Source organism: Rhineura floridana, chromosome 3, assembly GCF_030035675.1.
Source record: "Rhineura floridana isolate rRhiFlo1 chromosome 3, rRhiFlo1.hap2, whole genome shotgun sequence".
Taxonomy (NCBI): domain Eukaryota; kingdom Metazoa; phylum Chordata; class Lepidosauria; order Squamata; family Rhineuridae; genus Rhineura; species Rhineura floridana.
The window spans coordinates 158098859-158116417 of record NC_084482.1 but is presented as its reverse complement, the minus strand read 5'-3'; the positions used below and the strand labels follow the sequence as shown (position 1 = coordinate 158116417).

Genomic DNA, 17559 nt, shown 5'->3' with positions numbered 1-17559 from the left:
CACCAAAATGTAATAGTTATTCTGTAGTGCATTTTTTGAACATTTAGGGTGCAATCCAACTCATATTTACGCTGGGTTGAGGGGAGTTGGATGGGTCGGACCCCCTGCTGAGCCGGCAAGGTACGGCCTCCGCTGCCAGAAGCCCCTCACCCCAGCTGAGCTATAGCGGAACCAGGACCCTGCCGGCTCAGCCAGGGTCTACTGGGGAAGCCTAGCCTGCCAGAAGGGGTGCTGGTGGAAGCTGGCCAAAGGCCCAGAAAAGGGGCATTCCAGGGCGTGTCAGTGGAGGGGCCAAGGGGGGACTTAACCAATGACCAACTCCCCTTTGGAGTGCTCCAGTGAGTCCTGATCAGGGTCAAAGTTATAAAAGTACAGTTGGTGGTCAAAGAACAGTTGATAGTAGAGGAAAAAGAGGGTTTATTGAAAAACCATAAATATGATTCACCAAAAATTATGAACGTTATTGTATTTTCTTTTTATTTATTTCTTCATAAAAAACTTTTTTCTTCATAAAACAGCCCAACGCGTTTTGGCTTTTGTTAATAGCCTTCGTCAGGGGACTTCACTTCTCCTATTCACGTCTCTTTCTTACTGTTACGTGAATAGGAGAAGTGAAGTCCCCTGACGAAGGCTATTAACAAAAGCCGAAATGCGTTGGGCTGTTTTATGAAGAAAAAAGTTTTTTATGAAGAAATAAATAAAAAGAAAATACACCAAAAATTATGAACGTTATTGTATCATATTTATGGTTTTTCAGTAAACCCTCTTTTTCCTCTACTATCAGGGTCAAAGTTATGCCAAGAAAAAGGTCAGTCTAAGAAAATAATTATAATGGAAGTTAATGGGGAGCACTTACTCTCCAGTAGGAGTATTCGTGAGAGCCGCATTTTTCTTTTCCGTTCATGTGTGCAGCTCCTGGCAGCTGATGTTCCGCTGGCCCGGTGGCTCCCAAATGGCAAATGGATGCCATGGAGCTTCCCATTGGCTCCTCTGCTGGCACCCCTTCCGCTGGCTTTTCCTGAGTTGGATTGCTGTGTTGGTTACTTGCAGTGCAATCCTATACATGTCGCAGAACGAAGCCCCTTTGAATTAAGCTGCAGTCTTATACCACTTATCTGAACTCAAATCAGGCTTCCTTCTGAGTAGACACATACAGGATTGCACTATTAGTATGTTACATTTGGTATTTAACATTCTGTTCCTGTCAGTGTGACCTTTCTTCTTCCCTTCTGCTCCCCCATTTGGTAGCAGAATGATTCTAGCAAGGCCAAATTTGTAATGTGAAATGAGTGAACACTGAAATTTAATTTTTATTTGAAGATATTTTGAAAGTTGTGTTTTCATACTACATGTTAGCATACTATCTGGGCTTTATGAAACAGAAAACTTGATACTGAAGTAACATAACCATACAACTGTGTTTAATTTTTCCCCTAAGCCATGTAGATTGTTGAAATGCAACAAATCCTTGAGCATTTCATTTGAATAAACACAAATCTTTGTTGAAAATATGTTTTTGCTTATTATATTTGTTATGTCACTGTTTTATTATTTTTTGTTATTAGGAAATTGTTTTTGCAATTGTTTTTGAGATGTATTTTTGTTCACCTTGCTGTAAGCCGCCTTGAGCACAATTTTATGTGGAAAGGCGGCATACAAATAAAATGATGATGATGATGATGAAATCTTTAACAGATAGAGGAAGATCTAACCCAGTCAAAAATGTAATTCGCAGTTCAGGTCATGGCACACAATATAAATATTAAGATTATTTTTCTTTAATAGAACTGTATTTCATTGTGCATCTATAATTTTCAAAGACAACTTTAAAAATAAATGAAAATCTCCTTTGCTGAAAGATATGATACAGTACTGATGTTAGGGGTCATAAGGTCCCAGTCCTACTCATGTTTTGCATTTTGGATGAAGGCCTGGACAAAGAAATGTACAGCAGTGTGTTGGTCTATAATAGAAGTGTCTTATATGGTCAGACCGTTGGTCCATCTAGCTCAGTATCGTCTACGCTGACTGGTCATGGCTGTCCAGGGTTTCAGGCAGGAGTCTCTCCCAGCCCTGCCTGGAGTTTCCAGGGATTGAACCTGGGATCTTCTGTATGCAAAGCAGATGCTCTACCACTGAGCTATGGTTGCTCCACACAGACCTTGCCGCTGCCTCGCCCCTCCCCTTTTCCTTCCCAGTATGTTGCAGCAATCTGACCAGAGGGAGGTCAGGTGAGCAGCGCAGCCCCCCCAGGTCTGCTCTGCCTTCCTTATAAAAACTCTTGCAAGAGCAACCCAGTTTCAGTATATTTTGCCTAGGGTCCTAAAATGCTTGTCTGAGTTAGACAGATTTTTAAGATAGCTGGCTTTTCTAAAGCTGTGTGGAGATGTTTATATAATTGTGTAATTGGCCCTGTTACTTGACTTTATGACATCGCATCAGGCTCTTGTTACCATCACCTGCTAGTGCATTCTGATTAGAAGAATGAACCAAAGACCGGATTTGCAAGTGAGCATTGAGTGGGACAGTGTCTCATGAGATCTAGCTGCTACTATGTGGGGACTCTGCCCATATTTTAATTTACTTAATTCATTATGATATTTATACCCCACCTTTCCTCCAAGGACCTCAAGGTGGCATATATGGTTCTTCCCCTCTCCATTTTCTCCTCACAACAACCCTGTATGGTAGTTTAGACTGAGAAAGAGTGATGAGACCATGATCAATCCAGCTGAGGGGATTTGAATTCTGGTCCTAGTCTGTCCAATGCTCTAACCATTACACTACACTGGCTATTTAAAGACTTCTATATTGTCTTCCCATGAGAGTATGATTCAAGGTACTTTAAAATTCCATGCAAGACTGAGTACATGTACCCTTAGGGACACATTATGAGGTGCTATGGTTGCTGCCTATCATACATGCTCTGCTAGATGAGGAAGCAATGGCCATAGTGTGCATTTGCTCAGCTGGCAGAATGCAGTGGAATCCCAACCACCCTTCCTGGGGTGAGTGTGGCACAAGTAAGAGCGCAGCTGCAAATAGTTGCTTGGATGAAGCAATAACCCTATTCATATTCATGTGGTTAACATCATATGAGAAGAGCAGAGGCTGACCCCACTGTTGTGACTGCTGCCACCCTCGCCCAAGCACTGGAGGGAAGGTCTGAAGCAGGGAAGCCTGCTGTATGTGTGCAGATTTCCAAGACATGTTAGAACCTTTCATGATCAGGGTCCTAAATTGTGCAAAGGGCCTACACACATAGAACAGGCTCCTGCTTTCAGACTTCTTCCAATGCATGAAAGACAGTGGGGCTGGGTGATAGGGATGTGACATGCCTCTCGTGAGGAACAGTGCCTGAATAGAATTAATGTCAGTCACCCCATGTGAGTGGCATGCTGACACTTAAGCAGCTTAGCAGACATTTCCCCCAGCTTTCCTTGTCTATAGCCAATACAGTTAAATGTTTTTCTGTGTTGAAGTTGTGTGCTGCCACCAGATTTTGATTATTAATCTTATTACTGTACTATAATACTACTTAAAATCTGATTCCCTCAGCGATTACAATAGTATAATGGTATAATCCATTTTAAACAAACATGTGTAAAGGTATAGAATAAATTAACATTCTTTGGAGTGAAGTCTAATGTGTTCTTCATAAGAATTGGGTTCGGGTTTGCAGTGCCTTAATAACTGGTAAGAAAGAAAGCTTACCATCACTGATGTAAATTAAAGTTGAATTACCATTTTTGCTCCTTTTCCCTGAAATGTGTTCTGTATGTTTTCGCACACTTTCTCTACCAGCAATTCAAATAAACATGACACAATATAACCAAGGAAATATAAATGACTAGTGGTATGTCAGTCCAGAGCTCTTTCGGCAAGAAGCTGTAGTTTTAATAAAATATAGGGCACCATACTTCAGTTTCATGGCTGACAGAAAAACAAATTGATGGTACTCTTAAATAAGTAAAACTGAAACAGTTGCTATGAGTGAGTAAGCATCTTTTTGAAATAATGCATACATTTTTTCTACATCTTGAAAGTATGATGCAACTGTATTATACGGGAGTGGAATACAGTGAAGAATGAACTTGCAGAGATGGAAAAAGAACCATAAATATTCCTTATTTTAAAAGTTTCCACCTGTAAGGAAGTAAGTTTGAGGAAGGAACAAAATAGTCTTGTACTAGTGCTCTCCTGTGTGTTTAGCCAGAGTGGGATATATACACTTGTTTCTTCCAACAGAAGGGTGCTGTTGCAAATATAAATGTATTTATTCAAAGTCCACTTGATTGATAACTGCTATAATACAGAAGCTTCCTTCATGGCTTCAATCCATCTAAAAAAAAATAGAATCATAATCATCTTATTGTAAGTCTCCATTCAAAAGCCCATATAAACATTAAAATGCATACCCAGAATAATGCATAGTCCACATAGGCCTGGTTTTTGGGATTGCAGGAACATTGTTCAATTTTTGCCATTGGCTTTTCCTCAGCTGAACCACAGTTAGAAAGCCAAATACTGTCCCCACTTTCCTATCTGCATGAAAGATGGTTGACATACTGCAACATACAGTAGTGCAGTGGTTCCCATCCTGGGGGCCATTACCCCCAGGAGGGGCGTGAAGTAATCCAGAAGGGGCTGTGAACAGTAAAGGAATTATTTTTTTTTAAAAAAAGTCTTCACTCCCTGGACACTGTCTACCCCCCACTGCTGCTGCAAACGACACCTCCCCCTTGCTCCAAACGAGAGGGGAGGACTTTTGCTGAAGTGCCAGAGTGCTTTTCAGGCACACCAAGAGCAGGCATCTGCCTATAAAACATGTGGCAAATGCCAAAGGAGGCAAAGGGTGGTGCTACCAGGAAGAAGGGATTACTATCACTAACTCCCATCTCCTCGCACTACCACTTTTGATGACACCCTTACTCAGAACAAGTACTGCAGCTTAAATATATTGCATTTATATCTCACCTTTTCTCCAAGTTGTTCAAGGTGGCGCATATAGTTCCCCTCCTTTCCATTTTATCCTTACACCAACTCTGTGAGATAGGTCAGGCTGAGAGACTGTGTCTGGCCCAAGGTCACACAATGGGCTTCATGGCTGGGTGGAGATTTAAACCTGGATCTTAATCCAACACTGTAAACCCACTGATGTTGGGAGACAGGAATGTACATTTTCATACTGGGGGGGGGATACCAATTTGATGAACCTTTATGTTAAGAAAAGAAAACAACACCTCCCTATCCGCATGGAGCTTTTTAATAGAGATATTTGGAGATCCACCCAGCATTTTTTCAATTAAGAGAGGCCAAATTAAAATTAGTGTGTGTGGGGGGTGTCATGACATTTTTTGAGTTTATAAAGGGGGTCCCGTACTCATAAAGGTTGGGAACCACTGCAAGTAGTGTATGGGCAGCTGTAGATATAAATAAGTTTCAGGTCACAATCCTATACACAAGTTGAACTTAGTGGTTCTTACTTCCAACTAGACATGCATAGGATGATGGTGTAAGCCTTCTGCTTGTATGTCCCAAGGCTCCAACATGTTTATTATTTTTAAACATGATACACCACACAGGTGAAATAAGACATTTGGTCTTACAGTGAAATCAGACTTCTCTGTGCATGTCAAAATATGGTATCAGGTGGGTAGCTAGCTCCACCTAGCGGTTGAAGGCAAAAGAGCACTGTTGAACTTTTATAGGCACATCCTGGTCTGCTCCTGTTCCTGCCTCAGTTCTCCATGACAAGCCAAAGGTGAGGAAAAAAGGAAAGGAAGGTCACACTGATAGGAGCAATCAGGGCTGTGGAGTCGGTACACCAAACCTTCGACTCCGACTCCTCTATTTTTCTACTGTCAGACTCCACCCAAAATTGCTTCGAACTCCACAGCCCTGGAAAGGGCTGTAACTGACTTTTTAAATTGGAAGCTCTCATAGGAGCATTTTTATCACTGCCTGACTATGCGCTGATCTTGGCATCACAGCACTTGTCTTCATCTGGGTCCTCTGTCATACACTGACACACAAAATGTTTTCCATCTTGAGTTATGGTGAAATGCTCAACTACAGCTGACTTCATAGGAAGCTTCTTTGACATTTTGAATTTATATTTTTAAAAAATTGTCAATCAAAATTTATTTTGAAGTCCGAGTCAGTACATTTCTACCGACTCCGACTCCACCCAAAATTGCTCCCGACTCCGACTCCACGACTCCACAGCCCTGGAGACAACAGTACTCATACACTCTCTGCTAAAGGCCTATTTGTGATTGTAATGGCAGCTCAGCCCTCCTAGGGAGTGGCCCTGATACCACCTTTTCACATGCACAGAGAAGACCGATTTCATGGTAAGACCAAAGTCTCTTCTGTGCATGTAAAAGATTATATCAGGTGGGACATACCAAAACTGACCCATGTATGGTGGGAATATTGCTGGGCTGCAAAATTCTAGTGATCTGAAAGGACGTGCTATAGCACTCTCCTCCCAAAGGCTTCCTCAGCTGATGAGTATTTATCTTGTAATATTTAATAAACATATTAGGATTGGTCCATGTAGCTGCCTTACAGATCTCTGTTAGCGGGGCATTGCAGGAAAACGCTGCTGATGTGGCTGCTGCTCTTGTGCAGTGAGCCACTATACCAGCTGGCCGGGCCAATCTTAGTGAGGCATATGCCAAGGAAATGCATGCTTTGATCCAGCTAGCTAACGTGGAAGTGGAAACCTTATTTCCTAGAAATGCTGGCTGAAAAGTCACAAACAGGTTATCTGTTTTCCTAAATGACTTTGTCTTAAAAATGTACACTTAAAGGGCTCTCCTCACATCAAGCAAGTGCCATGCCTTCTCCATGGCGTGAACTGGATTAGGACAGAAGGACGGCAGTACCAGTTCCTGTTGGCAGCGGAAGGTAGACAGAACCTTGGGATGAAAGGAAGGGACGGTGCAGAGGACTACTATATCCTTATGAAACACACACAAACCCTTATGCATGGACAGGGCATTAAGCTTAGACACTCTATGGGCCAAAGTTATGGCCACGAGAAACAAAACCTTAAAAGGACAGTAGACAAAGAGGAATTTGACTTAGAGGTTCAAACTGAGGTTTTTGAAGGGCTGTTAATACTTTGTGCAGGTCCCAGGTCAAGTAGCGGTGAACTGTAGGTGGCGCTGAAATAGTTGCCCCCCTAAGAAAACATTTGATAAAAGGATGAGAACAGAGTGGATTGTCCAGGGATCTGGAGAATATTGATGATAATGCCAAAGCTTGGCACCTCAGAGTGTTTGGTCTGAGACCCAATGATAAGCCATCTTGAAGGAAAGAGAGTATCTAGTTGATTCTCGCTTTCCGTAGAGGAATTCCTTTCTTCTGTAACCAGGCTGAGAAGGTCTTCCATGTGCCCTCATATATTCTGACTGTGGAGGGTCATCTAGAAGCCATCATGGTTTCCAGTACTTGGGGAGGGATGCCTTTCTTGAAGAGTCACTCCCACTCAAATTCCATACATGAAACGCCAACCACCCCGGATCTGGATGAAGAAGCTGCCCTTGAGAAAGCAGGTCTTCTCTTAGAGGAATTTGCCATGGGGGTTCCACCAACAGGTTGAGGAGATGCATGAACCAAAGTCTCCTTGGCCACTAGGGAGCTACTAGGAGAACAGATGCCCATTCGGTTTGGATCTTGCGGATTACCCTGGGAATAATCATGAGTGGGGGGAAGGTGTATAGTCTGCCTAGAGGCCACTGGCATGTCAAGGCATCCATCCCCTCCACTTCTGCCATTGCTTACCTGGAGAAGAACCTCTTCACCTGTCTGTTGCACCTGGTGGCAAAGAGGTCTACTTGAACTGTGCCGAAGCTTGTCATTATCCATTGAAAGGTGCCCGGGTGAAGCACCCATTCTCCCTGATCCAGTTTCTTTCAACTGAGCCAGTCTGCTTGGTTGTTGCCCTCCCCCTTGAGATATTCTGCCAATATCGAGTCCACATTCTTTTCCACCCACTGGAAAATGAGACATGCTTCCTCCTGGAGGGGGTGGGATTATGTGCCCCCTTGACGGTTTAAATAAGATTCGGCCGACATGTCTGTTCTTACCAGCACCACCCCAACCGTCTGAACTCTGAGAAGTGCCTGAGGGCCAGATGGACGCTCAAAGTTCCAGGAGATTGATTGGCAGAGTGGATTCCTGTGAGAACCATGTGCCCTGTATCATCTGACCATCGCAGATGGCTCCCCAGTCTCATAGGCTGGCGTCCAACGTGATCAGAATTTGAGGGAGATCCTGAAATGGCACTCCTCTCAACAGGTTGGGCTCGTGAACCCACCATAGTAATGACTGACGGACCTGTGGTGACAGAGCCACCCTGCGGTGGTGCCTTGAAGCTATGTCGCGTTGGAAGGGCCCATTGAAGTGCCCAAAAATGATAACATGCCCAAGGTGTGGTTTGAAATGTAGATACCATCAACCCCAGGAGTGCCGCCAGTAGCATCAGATCTGCTGAATCGGATGACAGGACTTTTGACATCGTCCTGCGGATCTTGTTTACTTTTTCTTGGGACAACCTTAAGGTTCTCTTCTGTGAGTCTATAGTGGCTCCCAGATGTATTATGCAGTGAGATGGAAATAGCTGACTCTTGGGTTCATTGATCAGGAAGCCGTGGTCCTTCAGGCACGCCAGGGTGACATGGAGGTCCTCCCAGGCCTTGTGCAATGAGGGGGAGAGAATCAGGAAGTCATCCAGGTAGGGAAAGACATGAAACTCCTGTGTCCTGAGGTGTGCCACCAAGGCAACCACAATCTTTGTGAATGCCCTGGGGGCAGACGACAGACCCAAAGGCATAGCCCTGTATTGAAAGTGATCTTGACTCACCGCAAACCTGAGGTAGTGCCTGTGGAGCGGGAAGATCGGAATGTGGAGGTAGGCTTTCTTTAAGTCGATTGAGGAGAGAAAGTCCCCTTTTCTCAGGGCCTCTTTGATTGAAAGTAACGTGTCCATACAAAACTCGCAGTACTTCATGAATCCATTCAGGTTCTTTAGATCCAGTACCGCCCTGAATGATCCATCTTTTTTTGCGATGGTGAAGAATAGAGAGTAGTTCCTCAACAATCTCTCCTCTGCCGGTACAGTTTCTATAGCTGCAATCTGTATCAGATGGGAAATTGCCTGCAGGACCCTTTCCCTCTTGTGTGGAGAAGCTGACAGGAGAGATGGAATGAATCTCGTCGGCGCGGTGGAGGTGAGCTCCAACTTTAGGCCATACCGAAGGGTGTGTAGTATCCATTGGTCTGATGATGTGTCCTTCCACCGGTGCGCAAAGCGTTGGAGACAGCCCCCCACAGGCTGAATGTTGGTGTCAGAACTGATGCTTATTTCCCCGCGACTGGGAACCAAATCCCAAGTGGTTGGGAAAATGTTGTTGTGCCTTAGGTTGGTTGCGTTGTCTGTTCCATAACAGGTGGCTTGAGCGGGCGTCCTTTGCTCTTCCGGATGTACTGGAGCCACGAAAGGACTGAGACGACAGGTAAGAGTGGAATGAACACCAAAGTATCTTCTGTCGTCCCTTTTTCTGGAGGATGGCATTGACTTTCTCTTCTCCTTAGATTCCAAAACATTTGCTAGGGCATCATCTCCGAATAACTTGCCTCCCACATATGGTTCTGAGGTGAGATTGGAGCGGGCTGTAGGGTCTGCATCCCAATGTTGCAGCCATAGGGTTCTTCTAGTAAAGACGCCTCCTGCCAGGGATCTTGCTGCAAACTGCATAGCATCCATGGACGCATCTGCCATGAAGGTTACTGCCCAAGAGACCTTGAGTAGGGACTTGCATATTTGGGCCATGTCCTGTTGTGGACCATTCAGCAGATCCTCCAACCATAGAAGGGAAGCTTGAGAAAATACTGAGGAGGCTGCTGCTGCTCAGATCGAGTGTGCACTAGCCTCGTGGATCCTTCAGAGACCCTGATCCATGCAGGAACCAAATCAAAGCATTCCCGACAGATGGCTGTCCAGCTGCCACTTGAATGTCTCCAGTGTCGGAGAGCCCACTACCTCTCTAGGTAATTGGTTCCATTGTTGTATGGCTCTAACAGTTAGGAGGTTTTTCCTGATGTCCAGTCAAAATCTGGCTTCCTGCAACTTGAGCCCATTATTCCATGTCCTGCACTCTGGGACGATCGAGAAGAGATCCCGGCCCTCCTCTATGTGACAACCTTTCATGTACTTGAAGAGTGCTATCATATCTCCCCTCAGTCTTCTCCAGGCTAAACATGCCCAGTTCTTTCAGTCTCTCCTCATAGGGCTTTGGAGCTAGTTGTAACTGAATGGGCTAAGTCTGAGAACCAGAAAGTTAGAGCCTTTGCCTCCCCCCTTGGGTCTGCTGAAGGACAGGTTCCTCCAAAAAACCTGTAAAGGGTTCAGGGGAGGAGCTGGTAGAAAAAATTGAGCCCAAGGAAGGATGAGGTAGATTGCTTTCTTCATCAGATAATGGTTCTTGGTCCCTCTGTGTTCTGCAGATGGCACTGTGCAAGGCATTCCCGATTGATCCTGATTGCTGATCAGGGCCCTGCCTGTCTGTTCCTGTGGATTTGCTGGAAACAGGCGCCCTGCCTTTCAGAGCCACCTTGCCTGACATAGCCTGTGCCTCAGCCACCTTGTGCCTGACGGTAGAGGGACAGGCTATTGCTGCCCCTGACTGTGCCACCAAAGGCTGTGGAGGAAGTGGGCCCTGGCAGGGTAACGGCTCCAACGCTGCATTTGTTGTTGGGGGGGAGCAGTTTCATCCTCTTAGAAGGGTTTTCCATTTTGCGGGTTGCTTTCCCCATGGGTGCAACATGCTGCGGGCCTTGGGGGGGCAAAGGGGCCTCAGAGTTTGTTCCTGGGAGATGTGGGGGGGTGGAGAGCACCTTCACATTAGGTGAAAGCGCCACAGCCCTGCTTGAATCCTGGCTTGTCAGGGGAGGTCCAACCTGCCTCCACATTAGGTGTCTGCCTACCTCCGTGCTAAGTTGGAGGCATAGGGGAGGCTAAGGCGGTTGTGGCTATTGGCGGTTGCCCATCGTGCGTCTCTTCGACGGATGTGCGGGAAGAGGCTGGCCACAGGCAGTAGGCCTGTAGGTCCACGGTGCGATCTAAGCAACGACGCCATTCGAGGTGGGGCCGCCCCGATTGAGAAGGTGGCTGCCGCTACCGCTTTAAGGAGCTGGGGGAGGCTGCAAGGCTGGCAGGGGGGGGTTCAGAGGCCAGGAAGGCCAAAAGGCTGGTGGTGACTGGGGGAGGCACCCCTCGCTGAAGCTCCACACCACAGGATTCCAGGGAAAAAACAACAACCCCTTTTTTTTAAGTATTAAAACTTGGGGGGGGGAAGGGGAATAACAACAGTTCATCATTAAAGACAATATAGAAAACAATCAGAAAGAATACAGGCCTGAAACCAAGGAGCAGAGAGGACCCAACTGAGCTTGGTGAAGGCAAAAGAGAACTGAGGCAGGAACAGGAGCAAATCAGTTCAACAGTGCTCTTTTCTCTTCAACCGCTAGGTGGAGCTAGCTACCCACCTGATACCATCTTTTACATGCACAGGAGAATTGAAAAATACTATCACTTATTCACATGATCCCTCACTAGTAAAAACATTCACTTGAGTGCGCATTAGTGCTTGGCTTTCATATAACCTATGGCTGGCTATAATCTTATGCACACACAAGCTGGAGAAAGCACCCAGCTAATAAACATGCATAGGTCTGAAATGAAGAGTGCAAGATTTCATGGGTTGGTGGCAAAGAAACCTACCATATCATTAATATTTTTATTCCCACATATAGTTAAGCACAGCCATTATGGGAGCAATTCTAAGACTTCAGTATGTAATGTGCATTGACCCCCAACTAACATGGTACATTTAGGCTGAAAAACTCCCAATTACTTCACCAGAAATTTATTTGCCTTTACATAGCTTCCCTATCTGTATCTGATCAATCCAAACCACCCGAGACCTTTTGCCTTGGCCAACAATTCTATTGCTGTGTTAATGCTTGCTGGGTAGCTTGAGTTAACAGCTGGCAGTAATTAAAGTTTATGCAAAAGCAGTTGTGCTTAGAAGCATTCAAATAAAGGAAGTGAGCACATTAGAAGAGTGAGAAGCACTGCAAACACTTCCCCGCCCCCCCCATGGGTTAGTATGTTATCATGGGCAGGTCAACACCCAGTACCTCTCTGCTGCATTGTTATCCTCTGCTCGGAAGCTATAAAACAGAGTTTGCTTGTGATAAAGATGGAAAACTGCATCCATATTTCCGTCTTCCTTTTCTGGGACAATTGTGAAACCCAGCAAAGGCAAACTCTCGGTGGCGACTTTATCCTGAAATCAGTGCAGAAGGGGAAATGGGCTTTAGAGGGAGGGAACACTAGATCTACGCTCTGGGAGAGATCTAAGCTCTGGGAGAGATCTAAGCTCTGGGAGAGAAGGTCTGTTTCTCATTATATAGGTGAGTGTACTCCAGGGCCTCATAACTGAATATCAACAGAGTCGTGTTCCAGATGACATGTGATAGACATTTCCCATCTGATGATCCTAGTAAAGTTCAATGTCATGTTTTAATGATCTTGAAATACCTTTAAGGTTTGAAATAACTAAATTATGCAGGAGGCTAGTGAGAAGAGTGAGTTAGAGTGACGGGACACACTTTCCAGGTCTGTGTATCATGTGCAGTAAGGCCTTTTGACAGCCCAAGAATTATCTCAAATGTCAGGTCTTACCTCGCTTGCAGTATAGGTGTAGAGCACTTTGCCTTTGATGACAAACCACAGCTTCTTCCAGTGCCTTTTCCCTTTCTTGCATCTGCTGAGATAGCCACTGATAGAAGAGCCCTCTCCTGAAGCTGCCACCTTAGATGGACAAGAACCAAACAACTCATGACAACAAATGCCTTGGAAGGGAAAAGATTAATTTGAAAAGCCAAGAATGTGTACATCCCCTTTGATTTAAACAGATTTTCATTTTAATGTTTATATACTACTTAAACAAGCCTCCATGCTGGTAGCAAGAATAGTAAAAGCACATTGGTTTGCAACTAAATGGACCCTTTGCACAACCTAGGAGTATAATCCCAAATTTTTGGTATGCAGTCCACATGCACTGTCAAACTTTATCTATCTAGACTATTTATTTAACAAAATTTATACTCCTTGACTGTAATAGAACCTCAAAGCAGTTTACAGGAAACCTCAGAGCAACAGACAAGGGGCAGATTTATGTTTCCTTTGTCTCACACTTGCAAGGATCACTTACTTAATTCCAATAAAGATTATATAGCCTTAAACCCATTTAACAAAGTACCGTTTTTGAATAATCATGCATAGGATTTGGCTGTAGATGTCCAGCAGGTTACACAAAAGACAGGCTGATTGGCAAAAAAGCATTTCTCAGTGAGATGGAAAGTACTGCCCATGCTATGTGGGTGGGAGAGCTATAACTTAATAATTTGAAGCTGAACATGCTGTCGAGATCAAGTAGTTGGACGGCATAAAACAAGTATAAGACCATCCTTATAGTCTTCATGGATTATCCTAGTGATATTCCAGATGACATATCCGAGATCCTAGTGCCTTGCACTCCCTGGATCTCGTAGGAAGCCCACAATAAGAAATGCAACATATGACATTGTGCCATTTATAATGCTTCACGTTGGATATTTCTCCAATTTTATTCAGAAAAGCAGGCTGTAATTCACTTGTGCTCTGCCACTGGACTGCAGCCCTTTGTCTTTTGTTTTTGTTTTTACAAAGAGGCAGAAAGAAACAGTTTGAACATAATTAGCATTATGTGGATGACCCTTCATAAGCCTTGGCCTAGACCACTTCTCTCATTCCAATCCCCTACTATTGCAGCTGCAATGAGGTCAGAACCCCCTGCTTCCAGTTTTTAAACTACAAGTCCTTGTTATGTCAGCAGTTAGGAACTATGGTTAACTTAAAAACCATGGTAAGTGAAGATCATAAACTAGTTTGAACTAACCACAGTTCCCATGAGTTTGGATATAACAGGGATCTGTGGTTAATTTTAAAGTGGAAGAAGGGAGAACTGTGTGAGCCCAAGTCTTAAGTATGTTCATTCAATGCCACTAAACTATAGTTGAATATTGCATCTGAAAATGCCCATACTATGGTCAATTTTTTAATTTTAAAACTAATTTGTGTTTATGCATTGGAATGCCTTTTCAATTTACTAGAGTTACACAGATGTGACGATTCTGAAAAGGCTGACATATATCTGAATTTTATTTGCTTTTATGGCTATCAAACAAGTTAGAGTGATTCTAAAAGTCAGTAAGGTTAACACATATTTTTTTTGGTTACATTTATATGCTCACCATTCTGCAACAAATGCCCAAGGCAGCTAACTACAGTAATGTCCATAGCAAGAGTCTATTATTTTGACTGGATCAATAACAGCTGCCTATTCAAGTGGGAAACACCGATGCACCATTTTGATCTGGGAAAGCTGGGCCCCATTTCTGCTTTGGAGGCAATTAGGACTGCTGAGTAGAACTACTGCTAAAAGCAACATTGTTTTGACACCAGCTGTGGTTTCAAAAAGGACAAGATCTTTTTAAACATCAAAATATATTGTGCCTAGATGGTGGGAACATGTGCAAGGTAACTTATGATTTAATGCTAAATTGCAACCAATGGCCTTATTTTTTGCTGCCCTCTTGTGGTCACATAGAAATCACTGATGCTTCACTTTCACATATTGCAATTGTGATAAATTGACAAGGAAGCATGCTGATAGGGAAGTGAAAAATTAAAATATTGTTCCATATTGGGTGGGGGAGTTTGTTAAAAAATTGATTTTTAATCCATATTTTCAGATGGAAGTATAAGAATTTCTATGATTCATTTGATGACATTTTTGCTTTCCATTCCAATGTTGGAAAGGGACTTAATTCCAAAGTTACCCCTTGGTACAAGAATATGCCCCAACAAAAGTTCATGTCACAAGTAATATATAGATCAGGCTAGTTCTGCAATATAGAACAGTGGTTCCCAAACTTTCCCCCCCATGGACCACTTGAAAATTGCAAAGGGTCTTGGCAAACCCCTGAATGATTTTTCTGCTTGTAGCAATTGTAATGCTCTGTACTAGATGCTGTATGATTTTTAATTGTGATTTTAGTTCTTCTTTTAATTCTTCTATTGTATTTTATTATATTACAATTTGCATTCCACAGAATCAATATTGTAATACACTAAAATACAATATAAGAAATAAAAGAAGCAGTAAAAATACAATTAAAATATTATGAATATTTAACGTGGACATGCCATGGACCACCTGAATGAAGCTCACAAACCACTGGTGGGCCATAGACAACAATTTGGGAACCATTGATATAGAAAATTATGAACACTGGCCATATAACATTAGTATTCTGTCTTTTAGTTTCCTTGCCTTTTTGCAGGCATCCTTGATCCTACCTCCAAAAGAGCTGAAGGGATTTTCTTTTGTCTTTTGAAGGATGAGTAGTGGATATTGTGGAAGACAGAAGAGAAGGCACTGCCTGAAAACCTGGATGAACTTGTAGGAAAGCTCATACTTATTGGCCGCTCTGTAATAGCAGAAATGGGAAGACAGAGCAATTGTTTGGTACATGGCTTGTATCAAATCTAATCTCAAAGTGCTTTATTAGTATTCATTCATTACATTTGTTCCCCACCCTCCCACAACAGCACTTTGGGAAGCATAGACAGATGTCTTTAGTTTTGCCTTCACAGTGGCCCTGTGCTGAAACATGGAGACTAGCTCTGAGTTTCATAGCTGAGTGAGGATCTGAGCTTAGGCCTCTTGGTTCAAGTCAAACACTCTACCTACACCACCACATTGGCTATCTAAACTCTATACATGAAAACCCATTAATCTGACCACTTTGTAGCAACAATGCTTTGAGGCTCAAGGTGCATAAAAACAAATCCCTCAGTGATTTGAGGATATTTTTACACAGTCAAAGCTTCTAGAATAATTGTCCTCCAGGAACAATTCTGATATTTGTGAATTGACTAACCCTATATCAAAAAGGCTATCAATGGCTACTAGCCATGATGGCTGTGCTCTCCCACCATAGTCAGATGCAGTATATTTCTGAAAACCAGTTGCCAGTAGTGGCAGAAAAGGAGTGTGCTCTTGCACTCAGGTCCTGCTTGTGGGCTTCCCATGAGCATCTGGTTGTACACTGTGAGAACAGGATGCTGGACTAGATGGGCCACTGGCCTGATCCAGCAGGCTCTTACGTTCTTAGCAAAAGAACTTGCCCTCGGGAGGTGGCAGGGTGTGGCTAATTGTTCCCAAAATATCTGGAGCAGTCACTAGCACCTGCCTTCTGTCCAGATCACCAGCTTGCTGAATGGCTAGTGAACACAAAATTAGCTCCAGAATGGGTGTTGGGGGAAAAAATAGCCTTGTGAAACTATAATCAAGAACTGCTGTTCTCTAAGAAGCCTTTTGTTTTTGTGTGCCAAAAGGGACAGAGAAGACTCACCTCTCCTCTTCAGTTCAGCGTAGCAGCCATTGCATACTTTTGCAAGTCGGTCTTTGAGGTACTTCAGAGGATACTTGTTTCTAGAACAATTCCGGCATATAATCTACAAGAACACAAGATGTGGTGTACACACTCTGTGGACCAGTGAGATATGAATCAAAAGTGTAAGGGCTTAATAGTAATCAGGTAATCCAGTCTAGCCATGTGCCACAGGGCAGGACTATCCAATCTCACCACTACCACTGCACATATTCCTCAATCAATGCAACATGCCCTTAAGCAGAAACCAAGTGCATTCAGGACAGGACGAAGAGCTCAAGATGACTCATGCAATGAAGCAAGTCACTTAAATTCTATTTCCTGGATATCACCACATTGTTTGTCATCTTCCACTTTCATATGACCATCGTCCTTTCATTATACTTTCTAGTAAAGCTGCTTCCTGCCCATCCAAAAAGGATGGCAGTAAAGACAGCGCCAGCATTGTGTCAGGGATCAGTCCTACAGGCCTCCTGGAAGTAGAATAGATATGCCCAATATATGCTTACTGTATATCTGGTGTTCCCAGGTATGTGAACGACACAAGGCAAAGCTCATTCCCTTCCTTGTCTTAAACTATTAGAAAATATTATGCAGTTGAACAGATTTTGAGCAGAGAGCTCTTTGATGCTAAGAAATCTAAAAACAACCAGTTTTAACATGAGAAATTTACCTTCCCACACGCATGACAATGATGACGCCTCAGTGTGAGCTTGAAGTCACAACCACAGTTCATGCACATCATGACGTGAGACACAGGAACCAAGGTTGGAGGCCTCTCACCCAAAGACATTCCCAGCCGTTCCCGAAGCTGAAAATAAAATGCAGAAATTCACTGGCTTATTTATAGTTTTACCACATAGATGATGCCATTCCTAGGCCTCTCCTGAAGCACTTTCTGGTGGATGTATATGGTGCTATTAAATGGTGGTCTTACAGTATGAAAAGTAATCCACAAATCCATCTGATCTGATGGCTCCT

The 17559-nt window shown here is 43.6% G+C and overlaps 1 protein-coding gene across 10 annotated transcripts in view; it reads right to left on the bottom strand.

Moving 5' to 3' along the window:
* Positions 1–3859: 3859 nt before the first annotated feature.
* FGD5 (FYVE, RhoGEF and PH domain containing 5) overlaps positions 3860–17559 on the bottom strand; it is a 295580-nt gene continuing 281880 nt past the window's right edge. For 4 of the 10 annotated variants that reach the window (XR_009761507.1, XR_009761505.1, XR_009761506.1 and 1 more), the window contains 7 exons: positions 17252–17389; positions 16540–16642; positions 15482–15612; positions 12761–12889; positions 12214–12362; positions 4978–5107; positions 3860–4342 (listed from right to left, as the gene is read on the bottom strand). Coding sequence is in view for 6 of the 10 variants with exons in the window: in XM_061618444.1 (XP_061474428.1) it covers positions 5088–5107; positions 12214–12362; positions 12761–12889; positions 15456–15612; positions 16540–16642; positions 17252–17389 (696 nt within the window). In the remaining 4 variants the exon portion in view is untranslated. Of the gene's footprint in view, positions 4343–4977; positions 5108–12213; positions 12363–12760; positions 12890–15455; positions 15613–16539; positions 16643–17251; positions 17390–17559 lie in introns of those variants that run through there. The other 6 variants (XM_061618446.1, XM_061618448.1, XM_061618445.1 and 3 more) reach the window with 5 other exon arrangements.